The 12624-nt window shown below is 43.4% G+C and overlaps 1 protein-coding gene across 1 annotated transcript in view; it reads left to right on the top strand.

Annotated features, from left to right (window-relative positions):
- Positions 1-12624, top strand: part of ANAPC15 (anaphase promoting complex subunit 15) — a 23200-nt gene extending 10576 nt beyond the window's left edge. Inside the window, exons 2-5 of the mRNA XM_068109872.2 lie at positions 58-184; positions 2068-2127; positions 4796-4915; positions 11936-12624. Of these exons, the coding sequence (XP_067965973.2) occupies positions 58-184; positions 2068-2127; positions 4796-4915; positions 11936-11980 (352 nt within the window). The 3' untranslated portion in view covers positions 11981-12624. The remainder of the gene's footprint in view (positions 1-57; positions 185-2067; positions 2128-4795; positions 4916-11935) is intronic.

Raw genomic sequence — 12624 nt, 5'->3', positions numbered from 1 at the left:
CCCTTTTCAGGTAATATTTTTGTTTCTTTCTCCCCTCCTTTGGTTTCTGCCGTTTAGCTTAGATATGTCGACGTTATTTCCAAGTTTGCTTCCACACGCTGTGACAGGCCCTTGGTTCACATCAGATTTACCTGCAGAAAGAGAATGTGATTTGAAGAAACAAGAACAGCAATATGCAATATGGGTATGGCTACACACCTCTCATCCCTACACCTCTTTATGAAACCTTGGGCCTCTTTATGAAACCTTGGGCCATCTGTTTATTAATATTATGTGCTTCCGTGGAAAGAAAGAAGTGAAAAAATTGAATAAAAATATAACTGAGAAAGATGAATGATTAATGAGAGAAGAAAGTCTATGTCATCGGCAATACTATGCTGTACTTCACCTATATTTCATTATTTGCAGAGGAAAGTGCACAATGACGAATAATGTCGAAATGATGGAATCGTATTTCATTAGGGAGGAGGGGGGCAGTGTTCAAAAATTTAGCCATATTGCGTATGTAATAAATAGATAGACGTTTTCTTTTAGTTCTCAAATTTTCATACCACCAACCTCGCATCTCGTAATCGCAGAACACGACCGAAGTCAATCACAGTCAGCAGTATCGTATACGTATAGTCAGCAGTCAACAGTATCGCAGTCAGCTGTTCAATATATAATCTACCTACTAATCTACCTACTAACTATAAGTCCCACTCCTCCATCCAGGTCTTTAAAACAGCTGTTCACCACCATCTCTTATCTTCTCCAACCCATAACCTTGATATTTTCTACCCCCGCTAATTCACCCCAGATCCACTTTTTTGGAAATTCCAACTTCTTTCCCGGAAGTCCTTGCAGTCAGTGTCCATATGGTTTATACCTCTCCCACCCCCCTTCCCATGCCCCCCCCCCAAAGCCCTCTCCCTCCCACAGATCTCTCGATGTCCCTGCTCTCAAATGTTGTGTTTGTGTCCTTCCCCCTCTCTCCCCATCTTGTCTACTGCTCCCCTTATTTAATATGTTTTATGTGTCGGTTTGTCTTTCTGTGTGATTGTTAGCTCTTTCACGAGCCTCGATCTTGTATACAAAAAAAAACAAAAAAAAAAACACACACACACACAACAACTTACAGCGAAATAATACTCGGACAATTTTAATGTTTGCTGAAGAAAATTTTCTTCACATATTAATCCATTTATTGCGGTTTTCCAAAATAAAACTCTGCACAACTTTCAGCTATTGATGAGATAATTGGAACCGTGAAACCAGAGGTGGAGGTGAAGGAGGACAACGACATCATCATCGTCCCTCCAGAGAACCACCATGTTGTCCTCCTCCCTCCCAAAGACCCTGGCTGCTGGCTGGCGGCACTATCTAGCGGCAGTTCTTTATTCTCCCCATTGAGCGTACACTTTTAGTGTGAAAACTCCATCTCCAAGGGATGTCAAGCCACGGTGTCTGATCATCATGCTCCATTTCCGAAATGCTGAGTGACAAGTGATAAATCACCCCGCACCATTTTTAGTCTTTGGTATTACTAGGCCATGGTTGGAGTCAAACTGCTGACCTTCCAGACCGCTGATCTCTTAAATATTTGGTCAGTATTACCTTGGATTCACAAGGTTCCAGCTTGACATACTTAACTACTGGCAAGATATGAGCCTTCCAAAATGTCAACAAATGGAGACACTACTTGGCTACTTCTAAGTGCAAAGATCATCTTAACGCCCTCTTTTTAGGGTCAATAAACACCAAACTACTGAGTTGTGGACTGAACCATGTTTTTCTTGCTTTGTTTTAACAGTAGAGGCACATTATAAAGAAATATTTAGTTGATAGAGACTGACATGGTCATGTGATAAACTTTTGCAAAGTTAGGTTAGTTGGCATGGAATCACCCCAGAGAAAAACTTGATAGAACCTTTCATAAAAGAGCTTGAATTGTTGAATTCTGCCTGCCTGCCTCTTCCATTTGCTCAAAGTTCATGATTGGTCTACAATATCAGCATTTTTGAAACAATAACAATGTTACAAGCAATGGGTAATCATTTTAATGTTTTTTTTTTTGTCCTTCCACAGCTTCAAAGTATTGCAGAAAAGGACAATAACCTGCTTCCGATTGGAAAAACAGCATCTGAGGTATGATCATTGAGATGTAATGGGAACCGAGAATGTTGATTACATTCATGTTTAATAGTCCCAATTATTCGAGAGGAGTTTGATGGTGGGTTTTCATATTTCACATCTGGGTAAAGAAATACTGTCTGCATGAATTGGGATGAAAATTTATAAACGACATCTGATGAATGCAGCTTTTTGTGTGCCTGCGTGCGTGCCACACAAAGCTCATTGATTTCAAAGTTGCAAGACAACTTTGGAAAAGTTTAGTGGAGGTTTGAATATATTTTCTGTGAATAAACGATGTTCACCAAAATTTAATCAATTCTTCCTTTTCACACACCCGACCTGTCCACCACGTTTCATCCAAATCCGTTCATAAATTTTTGAGATATCCTGTTCACAGACAAACCGACAGGAAAGAAAACATAACCTAGGCCCACCTTCGGTGGCGGAGGTAACCGCCTTTTCCACAAGGTTCTTTTCTGCTGGACAATGTTCCACACCACACTCTGACAAGGCTTTCCGAATATTTAAGGATGGAGCTTTTTCCATTACAAAACACCACGTTGCTGATCCAAACAATGGATCAAGGGGCAATCGCCACATTCAAGGCATATTAGCTGAGGCGCACATTTGCACAGTTAAAAAAAATCCTTACTGATCAGTGTTTTGTCTTTTAATTTGGTTTCCTGGTACATTTATCTAAATATGTGGAATACGTCACGATTGAGAAAGGTCATTACACTGGCATTCAAAGTGGGTGGGCTCTCAGTATGGGGCAATCAGTATGGGGTCTCTATACTTGCGAGCATTGGAAAGGAAGTCGATGCATGTATATACTGATGAAAGTCACTTCTTGAACGGACATTGAAAAACTGCCATCAGGGAGACGCTCTGTTAGGCAGATGAAGAAGAACATTTTCAAAAAGTCATTTGTTCCATGTGCAATTCAAGTGCTAAATTCAATTCCCAGCCATTTTGCTGTTTAATCCATCTTCCATATTTTTTACCCTGTTTTCTTATTCCCTTTGATGTTTTTTATGATGGTTAAACTTATGATGTCACCAAAGTATAATTTCCCTGGATATGGGACAATAAAGATTATTATTATTATTAATACTTGAGACTGATAGGGATGACAAGCCCACCATCCAGGAATTATGGTATGGTTTTAACATCATGCACGCCATCACCAACATCTCGGTCATGGAAAGAAGTCACGGAGGCCACAATAAAACAGCATCTGGCCAGTGTGCGTCAATGCCTTCTGTAGCTTATCCTCAACAGTTCTTCAACTCCCGCAGGAAATTGTCAGATTGGCATGGGATGTTGGCTTTGAGGAGGTTAACGAAAAATATGTGGAGGAAGTGCTGGCCAGCCATGAGGAAGACCTCGCCAACGAGGAACAGATGCAGCTGGAGCAACAGTGGGCTGCCCCGGTGGCGGGAGTTTGAGGAGGAAACTTTGAGGGAGACGAGTCGCCTCGCTGTTAAAAACAAATGTCGGAAATGTCAACCAATTCCAGCTCTGCAGAACGTTATTTTTATTACATTTTTTTTAAACCTTCATTACATATCACATGTATATGTTTTAAGGTCATATCTGGTCTGAGTGTCTGGTTGTTTTTTTTTCACCTTTCTCTATTTGACTAGATTTGGCTTTTAACCATAATGAGTTAATGATCTGTTCCACAGTCTGTACCTGCCAGTGTATTGGCAAACTGCACAGCACTTCTCTGTCTTCTGTTGATTAGAATGTAGCCAATGTGATTTCTGTGTTTCCCATCGGGTGAAGTCAATGTGTACAATCTGCAATTGGGCTGTTTTGAACCATGCGTTTCCAATGATGAGATCATTCTCCACACAGATCACCCAACGCCATAGCTTTATCTCTGGGATTTCTGATTGGCCTTTACAGAAGTGGTTAGCAATTGCTTTTTTCCGGGCAGTGTCTATATTAGACGGGTGATAATCGCTATTGTTATGGATCCTGTCCATGGGGGCATAACTGTCCATGGGGGGATCAATTTCTTTTGTTTTTTTTTACAATTATTTTTATGATTGCCGGTATATATATAATTATATATATATATATATATATATATAATTATATATATATATATATATATATATATATATATATATATATATATATATATATACATATATATATATATATATATATATATATATATATATATATATATTTACATTTTATTTTAAATTTATTTGTATTATTTTTCAGGCGCTTTTATTCATCCAATCTTCTGTATAGCTTTTTCTTTTCCATATTTTCATTTTTCTCCCCGTTCTCTTCACTTTTAACCACCTAACCCTGACATACCTGTCAAAAACAGTTCTCACCCCCATATGGACCCTGACACTTGATCCCAATCTGACACACCCACCTCTGACTCCCTCTTACCCTATACCAACCCTCACCGCCATCCCGTATCTCTTTTGCTCTAACGCCCAAAACGTCAAACATTACAACATATACTTCACGAAACGCCCTCTTGATTTTATCCATTGTCTAACCTTTAGAAGTATGGTGCACTAATGATATTTTAATGACTGCTTGGGTTAATTTTGAAGTTTATTGGTTATTATGAAGTGCTTGGTTATTATTAATCTTCTTCATAATAGCAGGAGGAATCTTCATAAAAGTTATATTTTCCATGTAATAGACCTTTGAGGAAGAGGAGGAAGAGGAAGAAGAAAGTGAAGAAGACTCTGAAGAAGAAGCTGATATTGATGATGATGTAAATGGCTATGAGGATTCCCATGGTGAAGGAGAAATAAACGAGGTATGTTAACATTGTATTACAACTTCAAAATACCGGATTTAAAGGGGATTTTTGTTTTTTATTTAACCGCCTCTCCTCCGTCCGAACTCTCTCTCTCTCTCTCTCTCTCTCTCTTTCTGCTCTGTCTGCTCTATTATCCTTCTGACCATCTCTAGCTCCTCAAGGTTGCACAGTCTTCCAGGGTCACACTGGTCAACAGACAAATTGGTTCTGACTTATTTTCAACTGTTTCTAACTAATTTGGTGCCCACGAATCCGAATGTGACCTTAAAATTTCGCTCACGTAACCTTGACGTAGTACATCATAAGTGTGGAAAAAAAATCTTTAGAGCATGCGAATTTCTTGAATAAGTCTCAATAAGTCTATTTATTGTCACAAAAAATAATATGAACTTAAAGTTTTTATTTACATCACATACAAAAATGTGAATCTCCAAAAATAATATGAACTTTATAAAATACTAGCAAAGGTACCCGGCGTTGCCCGGGTTCCAAATATGTAGATTCCAAATATTTAATACTATGCCGGCTAGCAGAAGTACCCGGCATTGCTGGGCGGGGGAGGGAAGGGGAGGGGGAAGAGGAGGGGAGGCGAACGGGGGGGAGGGGAGGAGAAGGGGGGAAGAGGAGGGGAGGCGAACGGGGGGAGGGGAGGAGGAGGGGAGAAGAGGGGGGGGGAGGGGGAGAGGGGAGAAGATTTGTATTTGTAGATTTGTGGGGGAGAAGATTTGTATCTGTAGAGAGGATTTGTATCTGGATTTCTTCTTTCGTACCCTAAACGTGACGAAAAAGGCTAAAATACATATAAAAATTGACGATTTTAGGCGACTTTAACCTTTTGACCTATAGGCTTCAGTGTTGATCTCAAATTTCAAGTCAATCAGCTGGAAATTGATGATTTTGTGACGATGACTTTTCACCATCTTGACAGAACACAGGCTACACTCTTAATTGGGTTATATTACGTCACTGACATACACACAGGAATATGACTGACATATTGATATTTTATGCAACCTTGACCTTTGATCTTTTGATCTGAAAAAAAGGCTTGTAACTTTTGATTGTTGACCATTTCAGTGACCAAGCATGTAAATTTCAGGTAAATTTGATGAAAAATTGACGATTTTATATGACTTTGACCTCTTGACCAAATTATTAATTTATCTTCTCTATATTCTCATAATAAAGTTTTGTTAAAAATTTCATTACACGAGCTCAAATGTCCGGACAGACGCACAGTTAAGGCCCAGGCAGACACACAAATACACATACCTAAGTGATTGCACAACCGAGTCTCCCGCTGCATGGGGGACGGGTTAATTATCTAGAGATCCAAAACGCTCTTTTATTTTAATACTGGCCTTCTGGATACAGGCACATTTGTCAGTTGCTGCCACTCAGCCCTAAGCCGATTAGCTGACTTGGTACGGCCATTGCAGACTAACCGGTGCAGCTGGCGATCATCTCTCCTTGTGGTTCTGCGTGGACGTCCTGGCCTCGGTATTGGAGTAGGGACACCCCTCTGAGCATTTCGTTTCAGGATCTTTGACACGTGACCTTGAGTGATGCCATACTGCCGAGCAATAGCACGCTGTTTCATGCCAGAATTTCGTAAAGCCACCACTCCATGACCAACAGCATTGTCAAGTTGATGGACCAGCTCCAGAGGAAGCCGCAATAACTTTTGTAGACGTGCAGCAGTTGTTTTCCACTAATACAGAACGCAACAACCCTTATATACCCGATTGTGAAGCCAATCGTCAAATGTACCTGTCCTTACATTTTGTCACGCCACCTGTGATATAATCCTGTTATTGACTTATTGCTGCAAAAGACAGTCAGTGACATGGTTCTTTCAACAAAGACATCACCGAAGGGTAAAAGAAACTCACCAGATTGATATACTGAGTTCAGAAAGTAAACCCAAGTCGAGAAAAAATATATATTCCATATTAAATGCCAAGTCTGTATATTGTTACGGACCGTGGATAGGATGTTGTTTTGCCGAGCGGATGGCGCCGCGGCCCTAACAGTTACCCCGACTAACCCGATTCCTGGACGTTGGCCAAAATCGCGCCACAGATATTCAATATGGAAACCTCTAAAGCGACCGAATGTAAAGAGGAAGAAGAAGACGTACAGAAGAATAACAGGATTTATTATTTACACACACTAAAGCAAAAGAAGCAGTCAAGGTTATATACAGGGAAAATGGAAAAAGCAGGTGACACAGTGAAAATACTAGCTTAACTATACAAGCTTAACTTATTCCCTGGGACAAGACAAACAAAACAAACTCACGTACACAAGAAGGATGGAATGGCAGGAATGAATGCTGGAAGGAGGAATGGGAAGGTTCAGCTGGGGCAGATGGTTCGGGCTTGATCCCGCACGGGACGTCGGGCTGGACCTCGACGGCCACCGATGCCACCGCAATCTGGTTCCCGTGGGGTAACGGGTCGAAGCGGCCTGGTAGAGTCAACTGCTGGTGGAGCCAAAACTACTGGTGGGGCGCAACTCTTTTGTTGCACTTCTTGTTTCGCACTTCTATCAAGGCTTCCCCGCGCTTCTGTTTCGCACTTCTGTCAAAGCTTCCCCGCGCTTCTGTTTCGCACTTCTGTCAAAGGCTTCCCCGCGCTTCTCTCGCACTTCTCCGAACTCATCTGCTGCCTCACTCGTCTGCTCGTGCCGCTGTGGGGACGTCGCATGCTTGGCCAGGACTCGTCTGAGGTGGGGGCGTCTTCTGCAGGTTATATATGCCACGCCCCTGAACCTTCGCGAACCTCCTTGATGTTTCTCTCCACACCCTCTCCAAGTCCAACCCCCTGTTCGTGGTTGGTGGAGTGGGGCTGACTCACTCCTCCCCTCTATGACGAGGTGGGGACACGCCTTTCTTCCCCGACCCGAGCACATGTTCAATGGCGGCAATTGCAGCAAACCGCCCAATTCAGTCGGCAAAGGATGCAAAAAGGGGAATGCAGTTGGTAATGGAGGCTTTGAGGGAATTGAAAGGGGATCTATCTTATGTAATTCAGTGCAATGGAGTATTACGTTAATGGAAGACAAGGCCTTACCCTAATACACATAATAAGGATATAACTACTGAACAGGGATATATGGTGTCCTTCGTGTATGCTTTATGGAATTAACTACGGGAACGCCCTTTGATCTTTATACAACAACAATTGCAGGAAGGAGGGTGACATTTTACAACTATTCACTACACAACAATAAATATAAAAAACATTCTCATATCCACAACAATATATATGTATATATATATCTATCTATATATATATATATATATATATATATATATATATATATATATATATATATATATATATATATATATATATATATATATATATATATATATATACATACGAGCTGAGGTACCCCACTTCGCCCGGGTTGAATAAGAATAATACAAATATATGATGAAAAGAACATGTATATTTTAGAGCAATATCACAGTACATTTCCGACATGACGTTTTGTCAATTTTCAATTTCTCAAAACCTCTTGGTATACAACATTTCTGGTTTTCTTACTTGGTGCCAAGACATAAAGATTGCTTGGTTTTCCAACCCTCGAGCAGCCCATGTACAGCTGGCCATGGGAAGTACCCGGCATTGCCAGTCGGAGGAGGATGGGGAGGGGAGGGGAATGGGGGAGGAGGGGAGGGGAGGGGAATGGGGGAGGAGGGGAGGAGAGGGTGGGGAGGGGAGGGGAGAAGAGGGGGGGAGGGGAGAAGAGGAGGAAGGGGGAGGAGAGAAGAGAAGAGGAGGGAGGGGGAGGAGAGGGGAGAAGGAAGGGGAGGGGAGGGGAACGGGAGGGGAATGGGAGGGGAGGAGAGGGTGGGGGGGAGGGGAGGAGAGGGTGGGGGGGAGGGGAGGAGAGGGTGGGGGGGGAGGAGAGGAGAGGAGAGGGTGGGGGGGAGGGGAGGAGAGGAGAGGGTGGGGGGGAGGGGAGGAGAGGGTGGGGGGGAGGGGAGGAGAGGGTGGGGGGAGGGGAGGAGAGGGTGGGGGGGAGGGGAGGAGAGGGTGCCGGGGAGGGGAGGAGAGGGTGCGGGGGAGGGGAGGAGAGGGTGGGGGGGAGGGGAGGAGAGGGTGGGGGGAGGGGAGGAGAGGGTGGGGGGGAGGGGGAGGGGAGGAGAGGGTGGGGGGAGGGGAGGGGAGGGGAGGGGAGGAGTGGTGGGGAGGGGAGGAGTTGGGAGGAGTGGTGGGGAGGGGAGGAGTTGGGGGGGAGGGGAGGAGTGGGGGGGAGGGGAGGAGTGGGGGGAGGGGAGAAGAGGGGGGAGGGGAGGAGGGAGGGGGAGGAGGAGAGGGGAGAAGAGGAGGGAGGGGAAGGAGGCGAGGGGAGGGGGAGAGGGGAATGGCTAGCTTGGGAAGCGATAGCAGGATTTTTACTTTTATTTTTACCTCAATGAGGGCTATATATATATAGTCCGTGCTTGGAGCCTTAAAGTTCAACATAAAGTTTTTTTTAATGAAAAATAATGCAGATGTATAACAATCCACCAATGCAAGTTCAGAAATGAATGCAGATCCTTTACTTTGCGATACAAACGCAATTCCTGCCATTTCCACTCATGATCAAGGCCTCCAGAGTGATCGCGCCTCTTCTTCCTCCTTCAACTTCGTCTCACTTCTTTCACTCAAAATGCACGAAATTCTGCCACATGAAATTATGTAGAGGCCTCGTCGGGGGGATATAAGGTAGATAAGGAAGGCGTTGTAACAGAAGAATCAAAATAAATGTAGAAGCACAAAAGGAAATTGGAGCTATTCTGGACCCACAGCCAAACCCGACAAACCATTGCTATACACCCCGAACGTCTAGCGCCGCCACAAACTACACCATGGAATTGCAGCTGGCGCGGTTTTTTAAAACCATTGATATTAAAATAAAACGTAGCCTAAAACCACCGGGATTTTATGCTGATTCCGAATCTGTGTCCAAAACTTTTCTCAGATGTGTAGTTCTTGAGTTTTAAGCGGACATCCAGACAGACACACACATACACACACAGACAGACACTCCTCCTTTATATATAGAGATATATATATATATATATATACACACATATATATATATATATGTATATATACTAGCAGAAGTACCTGGCATTGCCGGGCGGGGGAGGGGAGGGGGAAGAGGAGGGGAGGGGAATGGGGGGGGGGGGGAGGGGAGGAGAGGGGGGAGGGGAGAAGAGGGTGGGAAGTACCCGGCATTCCGTGTATAAACGTGAGGGGGGAGGGGGAGGAGAGGGGGGGAGGGGGAGGGACGGGAGAGGGGTGGGAGGGTGAGGGGAGGGGGAGGGGAAGGGGTAGGGGGGAAGGGGGAGGGGGAAAAGGGATGGGGGAGGGGGAAAAGGGATGGGGGAGGGAAGGGGAGGGCCAGTCAACAATGACGTTGCAGTTCTAATGGTCGGAGAGCAGCACAACAATCGCGACATCGTCCTGAATCTTCGCAACAGCACGAAGCGGATTTTGGAGCCTCACCGATCCTGTGACGCCCTCCAGTACCGGCGTTGCCGGGCGGGGGAAGGGAGACCCGTACATTCCCAACCCATACATTCGCCCTCTCGACTCAAGCTCACTCGGACAAAAGCCTCGCACAAATTACACCGTGAAGGCCCAATGGCCATGTCTATGCCACAAATCAAGTACGTGAGCGAGTCGGGCGCACTGAATTGAAAATATATAGAACGCTCATACTCCGTGAAAAGTGAAGCTACAATATTTTTGAAAAATTTCATTGGTTGCTAGGAGACGGCAGCATGTAAAAACCGTTTGAATATTTGCAATACAGTTTGATCCAGAGGTAAGTGGTATGGTCTTGCTGGTTGGTGGACACGATATGTGTAAGGGCAATTATTTTGGTGTCCTGTATCTGGTCGTGCTAGTTGGTGAACACGGTACATTTAAGGGAAATGATTTTCTGTCATTCTTCTGAGTGGTTGCTTCTCCTTCCCCGTATTTTTGTTCATTTTATTCTTTTTTCCCACTCTCTTGAGTTGTGGGCCTTCCTTGAGTGGTATTACATTTATCATCATCATCATTGGAATGTCTGTTGTAAAGATACGGACATCAAGTCCGTATCTTGACGCAGAGCATCAAGCACCATCTTTTTATACCAGGCAACGGCAACGGCAACGCACTAACGCAGACCTCGCTCGGCCCCGCCCACAGCGACCTCTCTCGGCCCCGCCCATAGCTGCCTCGCTCGGCCCCGCCCCGCCCACAGCGACCTCGCTCGGTCCTGCCCACAGCGGCATCACTCCGCCCTACACGGCACTATCGATATATTATTCGTACAATGCCGGGTACTTCTGCTCGCTGAAAACAAATCTATGTGAAACATGCTAAATTATGCTAAATGCTAATCATGCAGAAGTACCCGGCAAAAACGCAATCGTTTTTCGCTCTGAAATACGCGCGAACGCGTAACTGAGTTAATGGCGGCAACGAACATCACGTGATCGCTCTGAGCGAATCAGCGCGCTGCTCTGCTACCGGTCAGATTCCAGTCATAATATTCCGCGCTGAGGTAAAAATATGGTTAAAAAATATTATGAAATCAATTTTTAGGTCGGCCATGTTCTTACCAGGCTCAATGGCCATGTCTGTGCCAAATATCAAGTATGTGAGCCTCTCCGTTTAGGAGTCTACCGGTAACATTACACACACACACACACACACACACACACACACACACACACACACACACACACACACACACACACACACACACACACACACAAACTGTGTTTTATATAAATATAGATGGACGTTTAATTATTTACGTTTTTTATTTTTTACGTTTTTACGTTTAATTACAACCATTATTTGAAATGGACACGAAACTCATGGAACGCATCAGTGGTATATTAAAGAGAAGAATGAGTCTGCATGCAACCTCTTTAAAAAATGAAATTGTACGAATTTAAAATGACCTTTTATCCAATTTATTTCACATGTTTTTGACATTTGAATTTTTCTCATTTTATAGGTGGAAATGGAAGGGGCGGAAGATCAAGATCAATGGATGATTTGATTGGAGGTGTTTGTGTGCGTGTGTGCACACGTGTATGTTCATTCTGCTTTTGCATTTATTTGTTGTATTTTTTTTTTAAATAACATGCAAGGTATTTGTAACAAAATTTCATTTTGATTTTGAACTAGAACCCTGGATTAAAACGTTTTTTATTTATTTCATGTACAAATGGCTTTGTTTTTGCAATTAAATATATCACATAAACCTAGCTTTTGGTAAGTTTTAACGCTAACCGGCCATGTCTCATGCAATTTCCATGAGACTTGGCAGGCAAGTGGTAAACATTCACTGAGACTCCAGAAATTTTGATTTATTTCACAGTCTCACTGAGATGTATTTAAAAATGACTCAGAATTCTGAAAACCATGTTGCGACATCAAAAATATCAATGATCTCATGCATTCACTGATTACTTTACAGCTGATAACTTTACATGCACGTACAAGGCACCGGCAAACCTATTTTGACCCTGTGACATGTATATGGAGTCACTTTTGTAAAATCTTACATTATGATCTGTCATAAATGACTGCTATTTTGGTGGACATCCCAGAGGATATTGATGTATTGATATGACTCGTTATGTCAGTCAGAATATGTGTTGGAAGAAGCATTGATCTGTATTAAAGATGTCCTTTCAGTGA

The sequence above is a fragment of the Myxine glutinosa genome, chromosome 3, assembly GCF_964187855.1.
Source record: "Myxine glutinosa chromosome 3, kmMyxGlut1.1, whole genome shotgun sequence".
In the NCBI taxonomy this organism is placed as follows: domain Eukaryota; kingdom Metazoa; phylum Chordata; class Myxini; order Myxiniformes; family Myxinidae; genus Myxine; species Myxine glutinosa.
This window is presented reverse-complemented; position numbering and strand designations above follow the sequence as displayed.